The 21,743-nt window shown below is 38.2% G+C and overlaps 1 protein-coding gene across 4 annotated transcripts in view; it reads right to left on the reverse strand.

Moving 5' to 3' along the window:
- The window catches only part of SIK3 (SIK family kinase 3), a 297,657-nt gene that overhangs the window by 45,437 nt on the left and 230,477 nt on the right, over positions 1-21,743 (reverse strand). For all 4 annotated transcript variants that reach the window (XM_043994328.1, XM_043994326.1, XM_043994327.1 and 1 more), the window contains exons 5-6: positions 13,961-14,085; positions 13,311-13,434 (exon numbers count right to left, since the gene is read on the reverse strand). In XM_043994328.1, coding sequence (XP_043850263.1) covers positions 13,311-13,434; positions 13,961-14,085 — 249 coding nt within the window. The remainder of the gene's footprint in view (positions 1-13,310; positions 13,435-13,960; positions 14,086-21,743) is intronic.

The following is a 21,743-nucleotide window of genomic DNA, read 5'->3' on the forward strand; positions in this document are numbered from 1 at the left end:
ATTCATCTATTTATTGTCTATTACTGTAAAATGAGAAAGCATGTGAAAGTGTGTTTTTTTTTAATTATTTTTTTTTAGTGAGGCAATTGGGGTTAAGTGACTTGCCCAGGGTCACACAGCTAGTAAGTAAGTGTTAAGTGTCTGAGGCTGGATTTGAACTCAGGTACTCCTGACTCCAGGGCCGGTGCTCTATCCACTGCGCCACCTAGCTGCCCCTTGAAAGTGTTTTGAGAAGTAATAACAGCATTAACAAAAACTAACATTTATAGAGTGCTTACTAGTTTCCAGACACTACACTAAGCTCTTTACAATTATTATCTCAATTGATCTTCACAACAACCCTGGGAGGTAGGTGCTATTATTATCCCTGTTTTTTTACAGATGAGGAAACTGAGACAAAAAAAGATTAAGTGACATGGCCAGGGTCATAGACCTAGTGTCTGAGACTGGATTTGAACTCTGGTCTTCCTAACTCCAGGTCTGGTCCTCTATCTACTGCACCAACTAGTACTCCTCCCACCCCCCACCCCCAATATACTCACTTACTCACTCACACACACACACACACACACACACACACACACACACACACACACACACACACACACACAAGCATGTAATAAATGAATGACATTATTTCATTAAAATAGACTGGTCCTCAGGGGGCAGCTAGGTGGCGCAGTGGACAGAGCACTGGCCCTGGAGTCAGGAGTACCTGAGTTCAAATCTGGCCTCAGACACTTAACACTTACTAGCTGTGTGACCCTGGGCAAGTCACTTAACCCCAATTGCCTCACTAAAAAAATAAACAAACAAAATAGGCTGGTCCTCTATTTTATTTGAAACAAAGCCCTAATGGGCTTTATATGGACACACGCACCCACTTGTCCATTCCACCTTCAGATCTCATGTCCATCCTGTTCCCTTTACTCACATGGCCACCACCTTAATTCAGGCCCTCATCACCTTTCACCTGGATTACTACAACAGCTTTCTGACTCGTCTCTTGGCCTCCAGCCCCTCTTTATTTTATCCAGTCCACCATACAGAACGATACCAAAGTAATTTCCCTTAAGTGCAAACTTGACCATCTGACCCCCCATTCAACCAACTTCAGTGCTTTCTTAATGTCTCTGTTGAGCTTTTAAAAGCCCACACAAACACAGTTCCAACTTATTTTTCCAGGCTCACTGAGCATTACTCCCCCTCCTATACTCAGCAATCCAGGCAAACTGGCCTTTCTGTTCCTCATTCACGGCACTCTATCTCCTATCAAATGAGATAATATTTTTTAAAGTGCTTAGGACAGTATCTGGCACATAGTAAGCACTTCATAAAAGCTTATTCCCTTCCTTCCCTTGTTCCTTTGCATAGGCTGCCCCCCAACTCCTTCTTTACCTATGTCTCACAGAGCCTCTTTCTTGGCTAAAGATGCAGCTCAGGCACCATCTTCTACATGAAAAGCCTTTCCTTATGCTCCCAACTCTTCACACCCCAAACCACGCCGTCCTCACCTAGTTTGTATATATTTCAATTGATCATTTTTATATTTATGCTGTATACATTTCTATATGTATTTGCTGTCTTTGCTATTAGAATATAAGCTCACAGCATGCAGGGATTGTTTCTTTCTTAGTTTTTGTATCCGTGGTGTCTAGCAAGGTAGCTGGCTCACAGCAGGTGTTTAATAAAGATTACTGACTGACTGCCTCTGTTGGGTATTCAAAGTCCCTCCCCAGCCTGGCTACAGGCTACTGCTTACACACCACCCTCCTTTCTACAACTCCAATGTCCAGTCAAACCAGCCTCCTTGTACATCTTCATTTATGACATTCCATTCCTTCTGAGCACAGGCTGTCCCCTAGGCCTGGAACACTCTTCTTTGTGAAGGCCACCCCTTAGAAGCTTCAGCCATACTTCAAAGCTCAGGTCAAGGACCACTTTCTGCATGAGGTCTTTCCTTATCTCCTCAGAGGTCAGTGCCACCCCCCCACACTTTATCTTTATTTCATATTTACATAAACACTAAATATGTATATTGCTTTCCAGCTAGAATCAAAGCTCCTTGAGGCAAAAGACTGTTTTATTTTTGTCTTTGTACATTCCTGGCACATAATAGCAACCTGATGACTGCTGATTGTCTTTTGTTTTTGAGATGAAATCATCTATGCAGTAGAATCACTTTTCATACTGCACTGTAAACACTGTATACAATTATCTTCAAAAGAATGGAAGAGGACATTACCTCTAATTTTTAATTTACTCTAACCTTAAATAATAAAAACATTTTTTAAAAGCCCACAAAGCTTTATTACACTGCTTGCATACCAGGCATCTGAAACTTGCCCTTGCTCTGGGATTTAAAATACAGTTCTGGTCACTAGGACTGTAGTTCTTACATTCCTACAGAATAGAGTAATTGCCTTTTCCTGCAACATTAAGCTTTTATTCCCACTTCTATTATGTTTCTGGGCCAGCCAATCTAAAACCCACAATTACAGCTTCTCTCTATATGGATGAGAAATGCCATTGACAGGCATATTCTGGGGTATGCAATTATTTGGGAGAAAATACTGTATTTCATTTGGCTAAAGTAGCGCATATGTATTTTAAACCTCTAGATGGCGCCCCTCGATTTTCTTTCAACTTGAGTCCAGAATTTCACACCTTAGGGCTAAATCTCACTAGCTTCAGCGAAATGACCAAATACAGACTTATGGCTGGAAGTGAAATTTCCCAAGCAACATCCCCATAAAAAATAAACACCATTACTCTCTTAATTTCTCATTTGTGACATATTCCATTTCAGAGATTTCATATCTAAAGGGCAAGATCCTTTGTTTCATTCGACATTCAGCACACTGGTGATCCATAGGAACCTAACGCTTTTCATAATGAATAAGAAAATGAAATACAGCAGGATGTAGAAGGATGTCACCGTCAAAAAGTAAATGATCGTTATCAATTTATATTTCCTGTTGGACAGTATATGAACTCAGCCTCTTTTTGAATGTACTTTTCTAATATGAAATATGGTTAAAAAGGTTAAAATGGAGAATAAACTACAGCTAAAAATGAAAATTCTGCTTAGAACAAAATTAGTCTATAAGATACACAATCCAAATAGGTGAAAAGAAACTGGAGTTTAGGATCAAAGAGAACAAAACACCAGCTTTTCCAGATGCTAAGGAAAGGCCCCCACACTGGCTTCCTCCCTGAGGGCAGGGCCTAGACTAGGAATAAAAGTGAAAAGCTCCCTCCGCAAGGGAGGGCCAAAGCACAGTGCTCCTTCAGAGGGCTGCTTTCATCCTTTCTGTGTGAGGCGCCAAGCTTTCTCTGTAGAGAAAATCACCATGGCTCCACCGAAACCCAATATACCAGCAGACTGCGCCCTGCCTCAATCTCCTCACAGGCATCTGGATGGCTGAGGAGAGAGCTGGCCTTGGTAGTGTCTTCAAGTTGGAGAGTTCCTGGGGTTAGAATTCAAGATGGAGGGAGGAGGGCTAGGTAGACAAGGGTTTGAGAGAATCTAGGATCCTGAGACTTGTTTCTTCATGAGTCTGACTATTTAGCCTGGAAAAGGAAAAATCTGAAAGGAAGGTAGGAGTAGGAAAAAAAACAACTCTTAAAAGCCCAGACCAGTGATTTTAATGGCATGGGGAGCAACGTGCATTAATGCAGATCCATAAGGTAGCTGTAACTCATAGTTACATAATGAGAGGTTAAGGGCCTTCCTTGTGGTCACACTGCTAGTGTGGGTCAGACTTGGACTCAACCCTGTTTTTCCAAATTCCAAGGTGATCCTCTATCCATTATACCAAGCAGCCTCCAAATTCAATTAGGACTGGAAGGTAAAAATATGCTGATAGTTCCTAATTTCCATAAGGAAGGGAGAAAATTGCTCTAAGAGCTTCCTGAGGGTAAACCTGAAACCCTATCACCTGAGAAATAGCTACAAGACGTTTAGCCTCAAAAAGTAAAGAGGGAAAGGAAAGGCATGATCGCTATCTTCAAAGATTTGAAGGGCTGTCATGTACAAGTAGAGAATGTATTCCGAGTTACTCCCAGAGGGCAGACTAGGACAAATAAGGAAAATTTATAGGAAAAAAGGTTTTGATTCAATATGAAGGAACTTCCTGATAACTGAATCTAATAATGGAATCTCATAAATTATTAAATGGAAATGCTCAAGCAGAGGCTACAAGATTATCATGAATAATATGGAGCTTATTCCTCTCTCAGATGGGCAGTCAGATTAAATAACCTCTAGAGTTTTGCCCAAACCTTGAAGAGGCTACCAAGTGATTATCTCTGAGCAAAGACAGGCCAGACAATCATCTGTCTATCTTAGAAGGGTTCTTAGAGGCACAAGACTGGACCAGATGACCTTGGTGTCCCCTACAGGAGTGAGAACTCTTTGACTAGACTGTTGCTATTCTGAGGCCTTATCGAAGGAATCTGTGAGCAACACTGACATCTGATAAAATGTCTGCAAGTGGTCACAGAATAACAGTTATCATGTGGTGAACTGAAACAACCTTTGGCAATGAAAAACGTCTCTCTAAAAACCATGCCCTCCAAATGCTAAAGGAAACAGAGCTGGGGAGAGACACAAAAGGGAAAAGTAAAAAGACTGGGAAGAAACATTCTGGAGAAAGGAATTCAAAGTCTATATGTTCATAGAAGACTATAATTTTAGGTGGCAGCTAACACAGAGGCAATTCCATTCAATGCAGCAAGCCTTTATTAAGCACCTACTAGATGCTAGGAACTCTGCTGGGTGCTAGGGATAGAAATGCAAAAAAATGAAGCCACCCCTGCTCCCCAAGGAATTTACATTATACTGGGCCAGAATATGCCTATAATAATATACAGTTTCCTTCTGACACAATATTTTTGGTCTTCCTTTGAGACTCTGATCCTCAGCTACCATTTCTGTGAAGTCTTTCCCTATTTGCTTCGGTTGCCAGGTGCTTTCTTACTTTTCAAATCATACCATATTGCACATACTGTAATTTCTTCCTAAGAATATAAAACTCTGGGGGCAGCTGGATGGCGCAGTGACCTGAGTTCAAATCCAGCCACAGCCACTTGACACTTACTAGTTGTGTGACCCTGGGTAAGTCACTTAACCCTCATTGCCCCGAAAAATAAATAAATAAATAGATGAGGCTCCTTTGCATATTCATCAACTAGTATCCTAAAAAATTCTTATTTACCTATTGATGGGACAAGGTCCCTATATTACAGTCATGCAAACCAGATTTGGAATTGGGAGATGTAGGTCTCCCAATGGGAGATCCAAAGATGGCCCATTCTTTGACACTAACTAGTGGTGTGACATTAGCCAAATTATTTAAACTTTTTGGTGTTCGATTTCTCATTTTGTAAAATGCAGGTGCTGGGCTCTATGATTGCTAAGGTCTTTTTTAGTTTCAAGATCCTAGAAAATAAAATGTAGACTGGGTAAGCTGGGTAGCTTTGGGACTAGCTAGCAAGTCTAGCTCCAAGGTAGGTGAATAATGGAGCTAAAAGCCACAATGAGAAAACAAGCAGGATTCTGCTGGGTTGGCAAGTTAGTTATCTGGGGAGAGATACACATGCTAAAAAGAAAAAAAATTGGCTTATGTAGTCTACTGAATGAGTGATGAAGGAAGTAATGGAAGACTGGAAACAGCAGGTTTTCCTCCTGAAAAATAATAAGGAAAAGGGGGTAATAGAAATTTGGGAAATACAACCACAAGATTCCTGAAGCTGATTCCTATGATGGAGTGAGAGGCCAACTGTCCTTCAAACCTTTTATGTGCTGCCAACTAATGGGACCTGGCACAGAAACTATTTCTAGCTCTGTGGGTAGAGGGAGTGGCCTTGGAAGAAATAGAGTCATAGATTCTTTTAGGCCACATGAAACTACTCAGGGTTGAGGGAAGCACTAGGCATCTGTTTGTCAGGAGAAATGAAAGGGGAGGCAAGTAAGAGGTAATTACCCAGCAAATTCAAACTTCTTACTTGGAAGAAGGGGGAAGACGAGCTTCTCAAGAGCTCTCTCCAGTAACTACCAAATTTATTTTAAAAAATTATTCCAGAGACCTCAGCTCAAGACTTCTACATCTATATTTTTTAATAAACTTCCTAGCAATGTGTTCTCTTCAAAGTGGCTCAGACATCAAAGAGGGCTCTAGTCTGAAAAAACACACAGAAGGAAACAGAAATAAAGCGGCTAATAAATCTCTGAAACATCTGTTCCTATGGAAAATGGATTGTTTATAAAATGAAAAAAAGGTATAAATAGCATTAACAGTTTAGATGATGAGAATATTTAATTATTGACTACTCCTGTATTCTCAGTTTACTCTAAAGCCTAGGCATTAGAAAGGAAAAAACAACATAATATGCTTGACAAATAAAAGACAACAGTCAAACCCATATTGGATGATGAACTCAGGACAAGGAGGGTCCTGCTATGGAGTTTACCTGTTGCATTAAGTATAATCATGTCTAATTTTTGTAAATATCCAGGTAAAATAAAAGAAATATTATTTACAGGTCAAATTTCATGACCATAAAGCCTGAGAGACTGCCTACATTCCTTAGTTGTACTGGCTATCACTTGAAACAATGGCAGCCATTGTCTGGGGCCTTAAAATCTTCTTATCACTCAAAAATTTAGGTAATAAAAATATTTTGGATTTGACCATTATATTGAAAATCTCCCAAGTCAAAGCTGATAGATTCATTACTCCAAGTAAAGTAACAGAAAGGTTTGAGTAGTACCTTACATTTTTTTGGGGGGGGGGTAGTACCTTATAATTTGTGTAAAGGAATTTGACCTTTAGTCTTAAAATGTGCCAGTATGTTGGCAAGTGAAATGTAAGTATATTATTTATATGCACTCATGTCTCTGTATTAAGAACACATGCTTACTTTGTTTAGATGTCAGAACAGTGACCACATGGAAGAGGTTTGACTTTAACAGATGGCTGACGTCAATAGCTTACTTTTATTGGATGTGCACTGAGGGTTCCACTGAAGACCATTTCCAGCTCTCTCTGCCCACAGGCATAGGATAAGACCTCTTTAGTTACTGAGGAAAGTGACACTTCCTAGCTCTGACCAAACCTCTTTCCATAGAACACTTACGAACTTGGTTTAAAAAAAAAAACAACAAACCAAAATCTACCTTTATTTCCTTGTGATTTACCTTTTAATCCTTTCAGCAATGAAAGATCTATCAAAACATAATCATGGGGATATTTTGATTGTGGCAGGATCAGGGCATTCTTTTTGTTAAAAAAAAAGTTGCCTTCTTTATAATTGGTTTTTATATTTGGAAAAGATAGGCAACATTAAAGAGGAACTTGGATGCAAGTGAGTGTTGGCACTGAGTAAAGTCTAAACACAAACACAAACACAAAACTCCACAATGTAAAAACTAACCCTCATTATATTTTGTTCTCAGCTTCTTGCAGGGAAAAAGAAAAATCCAAATCAAATACACACTAAGGTAAAACAAATTTTAACAGGACAGTTCCCAGCATAAAGCAGATAAGTTGGCCTATGATTTAATTTTAAGACCTAATACTTCTGTTTTCCACCATGGTATACATAGCCAGAACTTTCTGGAATAGAATATGAAAAAAAAAAAAAACTTTCTCATGAATTTGATAGACAGGCATAGTAGAAAAGAGAATTCTTGGGGACCTAGTTCTGGAGCTTTTGGCAAATAAGGATGGGGCTGAGGACAAAAGTTCCTGTTAAAATCCCAACAATTCAAGCTGAAATTACATTCCAAACCCCAACTACCCCATACCCATACCCACCCCTATGCCTCCCAGCCACCAGTGTGGAAGTCACTGAGGGGTAAATTGCTTGGCCCAGCAATCTCTACTTATTTGAAAAATGAAACTTGTTCCTTTTAAATGTCTATGTTTTCAATCAATTCCACTGTGTGATCCCAGCACAGTGAGCTAAGAAGGCTTGGAAAGACCCTTGCCATACTAGAAAACAGTCTTTTAGAAGACTGATCATTATACCGTGCCTGGATACTCTAAGCAAACATCTTCATGTTCTCATTTGAAGATGTGTTTTTTGGTGTTTGGTTTTGTTTTTTTTTTAAGTCCTATTCAGCTTATGGCAGTAGAGCAAAATCTAGGTTAAAGATACAGTCCAGAAGGTTCAATGAGGTACACTGGGCTACCCACCTAGCCGCATCTTTCTGCTATGGAAAATAATCCAGTAATGCCTGGGAAAAGACTCCTTTTGCCTAGCTGTTTCCTAAAACAAGCTGCTTTATCTTTCTGAGCTGAGAATGACAGAGTTAAAAGACAGGAGGAACAAAGACACAGGCTTTTCTCTACTTCTCTTCTCCCTTCCCTTATTATCTCTATCAGTTCTTATCAACTCTTCCATGAGACATTTCACTGGAAAACACACCAGGGTAACACCCTGAGGCCGTGCTCACCTATGACCATCTAGCTCTGGGAGCAGCACTGTGGCTCGCTAAGTGGAGCTGGATCCTTCTGTCATAACTGCTTTCACTGGGTAGGATTTATAGCCTCTGACTTTTCTCCTAGGTGTAGGGCATACACTAAAGGGCAGAAGAGAACTGGTGTGAAAACTCTAAATAGTGGTTATTGCATGTCTTTTTCTGTTCTAAGAGTCTACAAGCCTCCACTTACTATATGAGATTGAAGGGGTGACAACTTGATTTTTCCCAGTTCTCTCTAAAGAAAGTGATTTTAGCCATGAAGAATGCTGTGGTTCCTAATGAATGGACAAATCAAAGCCGAGCTGTTTTTCTCTAAGTGGAGGCTTTCTGGCAGTAGTACATTCTGCATTGTGCATTCTCCAGAAGCATTATATAAGGCTAAGTCTTGCATTCCCAGTAATAAAATGCTTATGTAGCATTAGAATTAATTAAGTCACAATGAAGTCTAATCAATAACGACTCAACAATATTGTCCACAAGAGATCTCTATGCACTCAGGCATTACAGTTTTTCACTGTAAATTAATTTTCCTTTAGCTAAATGGCTGCCTTCACTATATTTGCTTACAGGTGGTTCTCTGGGCAAAGGAACAAGCTAAGCTTTCAGAAGCAGGCTTCTGACGGTTGCTTTCATGTATCATAAGTGAGTTTAATGCTCAAGAAGAAAATATGCTTGCAAAAGAAACTGAGAAAGCTTCCTCACTATTCTTTGCAGCTGTATGAGTCGTTATCCTAATGTTGATCTCATGTAGAAACTTTAGCTAATACCAATTTTGATTTGTAATACCCAGAGAGATCTGGGCCCAATGGGTACTTTAAGGACTGTAATACTACAAAAAAAGAAATGTAATGAGATCGCCACACTACTTTATTTGGGGGCTCAAAGTCAAGCTTGAACCAAAAAAGTAACTTTTTAAACTCATTTATTTGGCCCTGTGACATATATAAAATAGAGGAATTAATCTTTAGCGTGTTATATGCACATAACACTTAAGTTTGTTAAACCAATCCTGAGACAAGTAGTATTACTGAAGGAAAAGAGTCTTGGACCAAAAGTCCAAATCTGGGTTCATTATTGCCTCTCTCACAAACTTTGGGATTCAGCTTCTTTGCAAGTAAAATTTGGGTTTAGTTCAAACTAATGATAGATGACTTTTAAGGTACTTTCCAGCTCTCAGTGTATAGATTAGTCAGTCAGTCACTAAGTAATCTTTACTATGTGCCAGGTACTGTGCTACCAGCTGCATTATTATAGAATTAAATTATCAGTGAAACCTCAGTACCAAAACAACCGAGATTAATTCTATTAAAAGTATAGTTTCTGCTTAACATTGAGTCTGATGTAAGCTTTCAAGAAGTGATGGTTGGTGTAATAAGTCATTTTTCAATAAGTAGTTATTGAGTATATGTTACTATTACTAGTATTATTAATAATACACATTTACATAATGACTGATCATTATACCGTGCCTGGATACTCTAAGCAAACATCTTCATGTTCTCATTTGACTCTTGTCCAAGTTCTCCCATAAATTTTCCAAAGAGATTCTATCCAACATACTGGAAACCTTCTTGACATTAAGTGAATACCAGTGAAGGATCTGACAAAACCTTGTTCTCATGATAGAACCAATCCAATTATTTTTCTTATGATACATCTCTTTGATGCTAACCTTTACAACACCTATCTTCTGTAGTTCTTTACTAACATAGTCAAGCAAAACAGATTCCTGCATGCTTATGTCTAAAAGATATCTTATTATGCACCTAAAGTCCATCACTTTTCTGTAGTAAATGAGCATCATACTTCATCATCACTGGTTCTCTGAAATCCTAGTTGGTCACTGTGTTGAACAAAATTCTTAAGTCTTTCAGAGTTGTTTTTCTTTATCATGTTATTGAATAAATTGCCCTAGAATCCTCTGAAAATGTCTTTTTTAGTAATTTCTTTTTTTTTCCCCTTTTTTTTCCCCAGGGCAATGAGGGTTAAGTGACTTGCCCAGGGTCACACAGCTAGTAAGTGTCAAGTGTCTGAAGCTGGATTTGAACTCAGGTACTCCTGAATCCAGTACCGGCACTTTATTTACTGGAACACCTAGCTGCCCCCTCTTTTAGTCATTTCTTACAGCAAAATAATATTCCATTATAATCATATAGTTATCATTTATCGAACTGTTATCTGATAGTTTGGAAACTTTTCATTTTAGGGTTTCTTTTTTCTTTTTGCGGGGCAATGAGGGTTAAGTGACTTGCCCAAGGTTACACAGCTAGTAAGTGTCAAGTGTCTGAGGCCGAATTTGAACTCAGGTCCTTCTGAATTCAGGGCTGGTGCTTTATCCACTGTGCCACCTAGCTGCCCCCAGGGTTTCTTGTGCTTTACTTTTTTTTTTTTTTTTTTGCAGGGCAATGGGGGTTAAGTGACTTGCCCAGGGTCACACAGCTAGTAATTGTCAAGTGTCTGAGGCTGGATTTGAACTCAGGTCCTCCTGAATCCAGGGCCAGTGCTTTATCCACTGTGCCACCTAGCTGCCCCCCCAGGGTTTCTTTAAACTTGTTGCTTCTCTTGGTTTTTACTTTACCCTTTGGTTCTAATGGATTAGGGCAGTTTTCATTTATGCTTTCACAAAATATGAACAATGCAAACATTTAGTTCCCTCTAAGTGAAAGAAGTGCAGTGTTAATCTTGATTGGTCCATAGGGAGGTCAACTGCACAATTACTTAGTCATTTCACTAAGACAAACCATTATGAGTGAATTCTAGTGATTGGTCAGACCAGAATACTTTACTGGATGAGCACGTTTTGGCGTGAGGAACTGAAGGCACCTCTGACTTATGAGTGAAGTTGTACAGCAAGGATTCTTAGCCTGGGGTCTACAGATAAATTTCAGGGGGTCCACGAACGTGGATTGGAAAACCATTATACCTTTATTTCAGCATAACGGGTTTCTTTTTAATCGAATGCATTTTGTGCAGTTAAAAGGATTCTTCTGAGAAGTGTCCATAGTCTTCACAAGAACACCAAGAGTCTGTAATACAGACACAATTAAAAGGCCGTGGTCCAGAAGGCCACTGAAGGACTAGGCCTAAAGGAATTCTCACACCCTCATGAAGCTCCGGCCACAAAGTCTTCTCCTGCCTTAGGAGCTTCCGCTGTACAAATTGTAGCAGAATCTATAAGCTCTGGCCAAAATAGACCACAACGGGCTTTGAACAGAGCAAAATGGGGCTGTCACCTATTTCTTTGTACTACCAATGTCTCACATGCTGAAGGTGCATTTACTAAATGGAATTAAATTTATAGTCATGTAATATAAATCTTTATCACACACTCTCCTGCAGTGTAGATACCTGTGCACATGACAATGACCAGAGGGCACAGTAGAGAGAGCATGGGACTTAAGAGCAAGAAAGACCTGAGTGAATCCAGTCTCACAAACTTCCAAGCTGTGTGACCCTGGATAAGTCACTTAACCTCTCTCAACTTCAGTTTCTTCAACTGTAAATGAGGATAATAATAGCACCTACCTCCCAGGCTTGTTGCAAGGATCAAATGAGTTAACATATTTAAAGTGTTTTGCAAACCTTAAAGTACAATATGCAGTTAATGCTAGCTCAATTCTCTATCCTTCACAACACACTGCACATAAAACGAGTGCTTGGTAAATATTTACTGAATGAAAGAAATGGAGGACAGAAAATCCAATTAAACTTTGGAAATAAGTTGAGAAGAATAAGAAAAATTCTAGATGCCTACATAGGGTATGACCCCAACCAGAGCAGTTTGCCACTTTGTCCCATTATTATGACCTTTCTTTTCAGGAGTAAAGTAGCTCAAAGAAGAGAAGATAGCATAATTCACTTGGGATACTACAGGGACCAGACAAGTAGAGAAAAAGTTGTTCTTTTATGCTTTTTCTACAAGTATCCTTGAAAGAGGCTGATCCCTGATGATCTTAAGAAACTAGGGCAGTTAAACCTGCCTCACCTTTCACAAAGAAGAATCAAAATAGGAAAGCTATCCTTCCCTTGCTCAGCAAAGATCCACATTTTTCAGTCATTAACTCCAGGGAAATAGCATTTCATTAAAAGTGAAACACGGCTAATTTTTTTCTACTTACTCCTATAGGGGCTCCATACCTGTCTTGACCTTTGTGTCTGAGTCAATAGGTATGGACATGTATCTTCTATGTTCTTTTTTAAAATGAACACAGATTATTCAGCAGAACTAAAAATATCTCTCGCAGCAACTCCTCTGGAACCCTTCCATATTTAATGTAAACATAAATGGTAAAATGCTTTAGATTCCAGGCACTGTTTTCAGTCTTAAAACCTTCCAAAAGCTCTTCACCTTCCTGCCCACTTACCCCAAACATCCATCCATCCATCCATCCATCCATCCATCCATCCATCCATCCATCCATCCATCCATCCATCCATCCATCCATCCATCCACATCCATCCATCCATCCATCCATCCATCCATCCATCCATCCATCCATCCATCCATCCATCCATCCATCCATCCATCCATCCATCCATCCGCTTGTTTATTTGAGCAGGGAGCAAGAAGATGAGAAATCCCAGGTTTCTGCAGGAATTTTCAGTGGAAAACTCACACATAAAGTCAGCTGACACCCTCAGCTTCAAACCAGGTTTCAGTGAATAGCAGTTGCTGACCAGTCACTATGAATATGAAAAGCGTCACATTGCTGGCGACAAATAAGCCAGCAAACTGGGATCTGAGGAAAGTTTGCTGTCAACTCTGCCCCACTGCTGGGCTCTTGATGCTAGTCAGAAGCCTGTGTGGTGTGTGCAGCCTTACCTGTGGACATGAAAAATGGAATCCGGAACTTTCCACTGAGCACCCGGGCCCGAAGATTCTGGAGGGTGCTCCCATCAAATGGCAGGGCACCACAGACGAGCACATATAAGACTACTCCAAGGCTCTGCATCCCAAACACAAAGTACACATCATTAGCCCACAACAAAGGAAACAAGATAGACCAATATAATATGAGTGTGAAGATGCTGGTCAGTGAGGTATGTGACAATGGAACATTCGTTCTTTCTTGGAGAAATAAAACTATTACTATGGGTCTGTGTGAATTTTCAGAACATGTTAACTCTCCTTCACTGATGTATTTCCATTTCAATGTAATAATCCAAACATTTCTCTAGCTATTACCCTTCTTAAGTATGGAGTGTGGCAACAAAAGGAAGAATGCTTTGTTCTAGGCAGAGCAATCACTCAAGCTAATTAGAATTTGTGGTATTTATGCAATTGTAAGGGAATTTCCATATGGTAGCTCATCATATGTGATGTCTATTAGGAGGCAAGCCCCATGGGGTGAAGATTTAACCAAGATTCTGCTGCTTCTATAAGCACAGAATTTGTAGGGTACTCTAAGGCGAGGCTACTATCACGAAAGATTCATTTGTGTCACATGTTAATTATACAAAATGACAACTTACCCAAATATCCACTTTGGGCCCATCATATTCCTTTCCTTCAAAGAGCTCAGGGGCAGCATATGGGGGACTCCCACACCAGGTCTTCAGTAACTGCCCTGGGGTAAAGATGTTACTGAACCCAAAATCTGGAAAGTAATTGAGAGGAGAAACCACTGTTAACTTTGGCTCTAGAAACAAACTCCAGTTTCTCTAAGAGAATACTTTACCCTGGTAAATCTGAAAGTCATCTGATAAAGATAAGGTTTAAAGAAGCCAAAGCCATCTCATTATGACAGTCAATCACTTAAACTAAAGGCTGAAGGATAAATGGAGAAATGTAGACCACAAGACTGCAGACTTCAAGATGGAAATACAGAGGATATCTGATCTAACCCCCTCTTTTAATAGTGGAGGAAACTGAGGCCTATAGAGACTGTGACTTGCCCAAGATCACATGGGCATCAATCATTCATTAACTGATCAGTGGAAATAAGCATTTATTAAGTGCCTGTGTGTCAGACACTGTTGGGTGATGGGTTAGAGGTAACAATGAAAAGTCCCTGCCACTGAGGAGCTTGCCTTCAGTCAAGGGAAAGAAGAACACACAAAATCTACAAATAATTGGATAATTTTAGGAGGGGAATCAGTAGCAGATGGGACTTGGGGAATGAAGAAAGGCCTCCATTATAAAGTGGCATTTAAGGTCAGATTAGTAGGAAAGTGGGGATTTTATGAAGAGGAGGCAAGGAGGGAACACTTTCACGGCATGGGAGACACAGTGTGTCACAGCACACTTACAGGAAAAGGAATGTCGTGTGAAGAGCAGCATGACAGAAAGTAAGAGGAGGAAAGAGGACTTGGACTGGGATCCTCTGATTCCAGATCCAGCACACATTCCACTGTGCCATGACCCCCAGGGTCATGTGAAAATGGATGCCTGCTATCTACATCTGCACAAGTGAATTCTATAAAGAATAACTTAATTCCAATATTCTATAAACTATTTGTAATACTGATAAAAGGAGGTACCCTTCTGAATTACTTCTACAGGACATATGGGATCTTGATACCCAAGCCAAGGAGAGACAAAGCAAAGAAAATTACAAACCAATACCCCTAATGGACAGTGATGCAAAGATTTCTAAATAAAATATTAGCAAGTAGGCTACAACACATTAAAATTTTTTCAATGACTGAATGAACAAGGTATTTATTACACATGACATTTATTAGTATGTGTAAATCACTGTGGATACAGATAGAGAAGTCAGACTGTCCCGCTCCCCAGGAGCTCACATTCTAATGGAGAAGACAACAAACACATAGTTCCAGCTGCAAGTCAGATGGAAAGGTCCCATGGTCCCTAGGGTACACACAGTACATGGCAATGACTCTTTCTTTAATTTCATTTCCACTGATAAAATCCTATCAGTTCTGAGACTGAACCATTTGACAGTACCAAGGGCTTTGGTGACAGGAATTTTCTTCTATGGGAGCAGTTGCCAGGATGGCTGTGAAGCAATGGGCTGGAAGCACTGCCACTCCCAAGGTTCTATCTCCATCGGGGATCAGGGTTTGAAAAGAGGTGATGACCAGGGCAGTAGTGGTGGTGGTCTGACTTGCCTGACATATGTTGCTTCCTGTCTCTCCCCTGGGGTGCCCCATGTGGCTTTACTAGGTTGGCTTGTCTGCTCTGACTGGCACCTGGTGGTGATGGCTGGCCCTTTGGCCAAAGGATTTCCTTCTCCAGATGATAGCTCTGAGGGCTGAGCTAGAAAAGGGGAGAACTGTTCTGGGGGGTGCCATTCATCCCTGGGCTCTTGTGCTTATCCGCCTGCTGGCAGTAGCTAGTTAGCAGTTATTACTGCTGCTGCTGCTGAGGAAAGTGAACCCCTTCTCCACAGTGATTTTTCACCTCATTGAAGACTACCAGGGAGGGGGAAGCTGGGCTGGAAGCAAATCTGGTAATCTGGAAGACAACGCTATTCATAAAGCTCTTGGGTTAGCAGAGTGTAAAGGGAAACAGTGGTCATGGTGGTGGTAGTGATAGTGCTTTAAACACCAAGAAAATGTTGCCTCCTGTGTGTCCCACAGGATGCTCTACTGCTTCACCACTATGTCCAGGCTGGGTTTACATCAGGAATGAAGGGTTGGTTCAACATAAGGAAAACTATAAATATAATAAACCACATTAATAATATAAATGAAAAGATTTCAAGAGAGTCTAAAAAGGGTTTTGATAGAATTTTATACCTATTTCTATTAAGAACTCTAGAAATCACGGGGAAAATGCTTTTCTTTAATATAGAAAATAATATCTATCTAAACCTAAGAGTTAACATTATAATATAATGGAGAAAAGTTAGAAACCTTTCCAATAAAATTGGAGGCAAAACAAAGATGCCCATTATTATCATTACTATTTAAAACAGTGTTAGAAATACTAGTAATAGCAATAAGACAAAGAAAAAATTGAGGAAATAAGTATAGGCATATGCTCATGTAAGCAAGCATATAAACCATCAGCATATGAGCTAAAAGAAGAAATTCCATTCAAAATAACTATCAAAGATATACAATATTTGGGAGTGCATCTTCTAGTATTTACCCAGGGGCTATTTAAATCTAACTATAAAACTGTCTTGGCAGAACTAAGATAGACATAAATAGCTGAAGGGGATGGGGGTGGAGGAGAAGTGACCATTAATTATTTATGGTTAGGTTGATTGGGTAAAAGAAAAATGAAAATACCATCTAAATAAATTATTTATTCAGTCCTGTACCAATCAAACCACCAAATTATTATTTTATATGCCTAGAAAAATAATGAAATCCATATGGAAGGACAAAAAAGTCAAGAATTTCAAGGGTAATAATGCAGGGAAAAGTGGGAATGATGCAGGGATAGGGGGAGGTTATCAGTACCAATTTTCAAAGCAGTAGTCATTACAATGATTCGTCACTGGTTGTAAAAGAGAAAGGTCAATCAGCAGAACAGATTAGATACATAACATACTGAAGCAAAAAACCCAACAGTATAGTGTTAGATAAACCAAAGACCTCAGTTACTGGCAAAAGGACTCACTAGTTGACAAAAACTGAAGGGAAAACTGGACAGTAGTTGGGCAGAAATTAGGTTTAGACCAACACCTCACATCAAACACCAAGATAAGCTCCAAATAGGTAACATAACCTACATATAAAAGGTAACATAATAAAGAAGTTAAAGGAACAAGGAAGAAATTACTATTTGGATCTATGAATGCATTTTCCAAATACAAGAGTCAATGACTTGCACAAGCAACTGAGAAGATGACACAAATTAAAATAGGCAATTTTGTTTATATAAAATTTAAAAGTTTTTGCACAAACTGAATGAAGTAAAATTAGAATGGAAACAAGTTATTGGGGGAAAATCTTTGCAGCAAGTTTCTATAATAAAGGTCTCAGATCCAATATATATTGAAATTATTAAAACTTATAAAACTAAGGACCATTCTCAAATTTATAAAACTAAGAGTCATTCTCAAATGGATAAAGATGGTTTGAACATAGAGTTTGTAAAGTAAGAAACCAAACTACCAACAACAATATGAAAAAAAAGCTCTAAATCACAAATAACTAAGGAATTGCAGGTTAAATAACTTTGAAGTTCCACCTCATAGCATTAGACCACCAAAAATGACAAAAGAGGAAAATGGCAAATTTTACAGGAATTATGGGGAAACAGGCACACTAGTGCATTACTGATGGAGCTGTGAATTGGTTCAACAATTCTGGAAAGGAATTTGGAACTATGTTCCCCCAAATTAATAAAATGTATATGCCCTTTGACCCAGATTATGCTGTTACTAAGCCTAAACCCCAACGAAATCAAAATGGAAAAGGATGTGTGTATGTGTATATATATATATATACACATATATATATATACACATATATACACATATATATACATATATATATACATATATATATATACACACACACATTATTAGGTCTAATATGAAAAAATTGCTATATTTTCATATATATATATATATATAATATAGCAATGTTTTCATATTAGACCTAAGTTAGAAAACTAAAGGGATGTCATATTGGAGAAAACAAATGCTGGCATGAGAATGTAATGGAATATTATTGTACCATAGGAAATGATAGCATGGACATTTTCAGGGGAAACTGAGAAGACCTCTATGAACTGATGGAGTGAAGTGAGCAGAACCAGAACAATTTATACAATGATAGTAACATTCTAGACAAAAACATTTTAAAAGACTCTAGAAATCTAACCAAAACAATTATAGCACACAAGTCCAAAAGAATGAAGATAAAATTAAATACTTAATTCCTGCAGAGACATGATAAACTTAAAATACAGAAAGGGATATTTTTCAGACCAAGTCAGCGTGAGAATTTGGCTTGTTGGACTATTCAGCTATGCACTGAAGGCTTTATTTATTTATTTTTGCTTGTTTTTAAAATTGTATTTACTCAGTGGGGGAGGGGAGAAGTGCAAGAGAAAGATTACTTTTAAAATAAATTTACATGTAAATATATTTATATGTAAAAAAACTTAACATTTTTTAAAAATTGAGTTTTAAATTCTCTTTCTTCTTCTCTACCCTTCCCCTCATTGAGAAAGCAAACAATTTTCTATAGGTTATACATATGCAGTTATAGAATACACATTTCCATATTAGGCATGAAAGAAAACAAACAGGAAAAAAACCTCAAACAAGCAAAATAAAATTAAAAAAAAAAAAAAGGATGCTTCAATTTGCATTCAGACTCCATCAGTTCTTTCCCTGGAGATAGATGGCATTTTTTAGCTTAAGTCCTTTGGGATTGTCTTGGATCATAGTATTGCTAAGAAAAAGCTAAGTTTTTCACAGTTGATCATTGTACAATATTGTTATTTTGTACAGCGGCCTTCTGGTTCTGTTCATCTCACTTTGTATCAGTTCATGTAAGTCTGAGAAAGATTAATTTTTTAAAAGAAGGAAAAAAGAATACTTATACTATCATAAACCACATATATTTCAATATAATTTATTGCTGTGGCATGACGTTGCTCTGAATTAAAATTCAGGCACTGAACCTCACTGCCAAAGAAGAATGGTGAAAACATACTGCTTTATCTGGTTGTTTTAAAAATATATTTCAAAGCATTGCTATTGATATTACTGATGAGAAATAAATGTAGAGTAGTTATTGAAAAAAATAATGTATTAAGTGATTGGGATTTTAATGGGATATCTGTATTTATTGTAGTGCTGATATCTATAAAGTATAATAAAATAATATTTAAGGAAAAGAAAAAAGGCAAATGGAGTAAAACTCTATTACATAAAACTGAAAAGTTCTGCTTCAACAAAATTGATGCAGTTAAAACTGTGATTGCCTGTTGACAAAACTAAAAGGAAAATAATTAATTGGGGAATAAATCTTTGCATTACATTTTGCTGGTAAACATCTGATATTAAAGATGTGTAGGGAACAAACTCAAATGTATAAGAATAAGACCCAAAGGTATGAACATGCAGTTATCAAGGAGGGAAAATCCAAACTATCAAAAGCTTCATACATGTTTCAAATCACCAATAATTGGACAAATATATATTAAAGCATTCCTAAGGTTCCATTTCATTCCCATCAGATTGCTAAAGTTTATGACAAAGGGAAATGACAGTGGGTGGAGGAGTTGTGGGAAGACAGACATATTAGAGCACTAGTCATGGAGCCATGAATTGGTCCAGGCATTGTGGAAAGAGATTTGTAACTATGTTTAAAAAGGGGGTACAGTAGATAAAACACTGGCCCTGGATTCGGGAGGAACTGAGTTCAAATCCAGCTTCAGACACTTGACACTTACTAGCTGTGTGACCCTAGGCAAGTCACTTAACCCGCATTGCCCTCTCCAAAAAAAAAAAAGTTCCTTAACTGTACATACCTTATGACACAGTGATATCACCACTGAGCCTATATCCCAAAGAAATTTTTGAAAAGGGGGAAAAAGACCAATATGTAAAAAAATTTTTTAACAGTTCTTTTTGTTGTAGCAAAGAAGCAGAAACAAAAGGGTTAATCATCATTTGGAGAATGACTGAACAAATTATGATATATAAATGTGATGTAAAATAGTTTAAACTTTAATAGCTTAAAACTACTCTAAGACTTTTGGGATACCCTGTATCACTGCATCATAAGAAATGTTTAAAAAGGTGGTTTCAAAAAAAGAAAGAAAGAAAAAAAGCTGGTTTCAAAGAAACCTGGGAACATTTTATGAAGTGATGCAGGATTAAGTGAAGAGAAGTAGTAGAACAATTTATACAGTAATAATACCTATAAAGAAAAACAACTTTGATCCACATAAGAATTATGATCAATTCAGTGAGCAAGCATGACTCCAGAGGTCTCGCTAGGGAAGCATGCCTATCTTCCTCTTGGAAAAAAGATGGCAGACTACAAATATGGAATGAAGCATATGTTATCCAAAGTGTTAATCTGTTATAAGGAAGGGTTCTCCAGAGATGGGCAAGGTGAAGGAGAAAAGACATTAGGAAATGACAATGATACATACACAAGAAAACTTCAATAAAATATTTGTTAAAAAAGTTACATCAGATTACCTCCAAGTTCTTTTCTGGGAGTTATTAAACTTGTAAATCAGTGAAATCTTGTAGATATAGTTAGCTTAGACTCAAGTAAAGCACTTGATAGAAGTTTCTCATACTATTTTTGGGAAAAACTTGGAGAGATTTGACCTAGATGACAGCACAATTAGCTGATTGAAAGGCTGAACACAAAAAATGGTTCAATGCCAAACGGAAAAGAAGTCTCCAATGGAATACTTTAGTGATCTGGGTTTAACCCTATGCTGATTAGCATTGTTAGTGACCTACCAGGTTTAGCTTCACCAAATATCAAGGCATATGTCACCACACCTGGCAGTCAGGCTCTTATTTAATCAAATAGTGCACTTGTTTTGTAAAGTCCACACAGTAGGGAGGGGGACTAATGGTGGTGAAGGGGGGTGGGTCCTTTTGTTTGTTTATTTTCTTGAAGAAAAGATTGTGACAGGCTGCACTAAGAAGTTAACAGAAGCACTTAAAGATTTTCCTAATAAACAGGTAAAAAATATACAAGATTTTTATTGTTAAATGAACCAGAAGAAAATCTATCCATTACTACTTGTTTTTCTTTAAGCAAGGAAGAAATTCAATTACATAAGATTTTCTTGTCCTCCAAATAGAAAATCTTTATAAATGAAACAGTTAACAAAGGGAAGAAGCTTCAGAAATGACTGAGTTTTGATTACTATTATGTATTTATACAAGAAATCTATGTTATAAAAGAAAGACATAATTATGGCAAGAGGACTGGGGGTGTGTATGTGGGGGGAGCACATCTGGGAAACCACATGGTTTCCATATTACTTTTCAGCTTAGCAGCTGCCTATCCAGGCTGGAAAAATTGAAAAAGACCAAGAAAGGCTAAATTTTTATGGGAACCTTGGGAAGCCTGGAACAACCAGGTGTTAATCAAAATTCTATCAGCTTACACTACCCTCTCTCCACTCTTTTCTCCTATACTACATGTCAATAGGAATTTATGCAAGTCAAGCTGGTCTTCTGTGGTTATCTCCAGCCTTATTCTTAATCCCATTTTCAAAACTTTGCCCAAGTATTCTTCCTCCAATCTGTCATGTCACATAACTTTTTCTTTTAGAATCACTTCCACGAAAAATCTCTTTTGGAATAATGTGCAATTTATTGGGTTTGTTTTGGTCTGCTTCAAA

This window comes from Dromiciops gliroides, chromosome 3, assembly GCF_019393635.1.
Source record: "Dromiciops gliroides isolate mDroGli1 chromosome 3, mDroGli1.pri, whole genome shotgun sequence".
In the NCBI taxonomy this organism is placed as follows: Eukaryota; Metazoa; Chordata; class Mammalia; order Microbiotheria; family Microbiotheriidae; genus Dromiciops; species Dromiciops gliroides.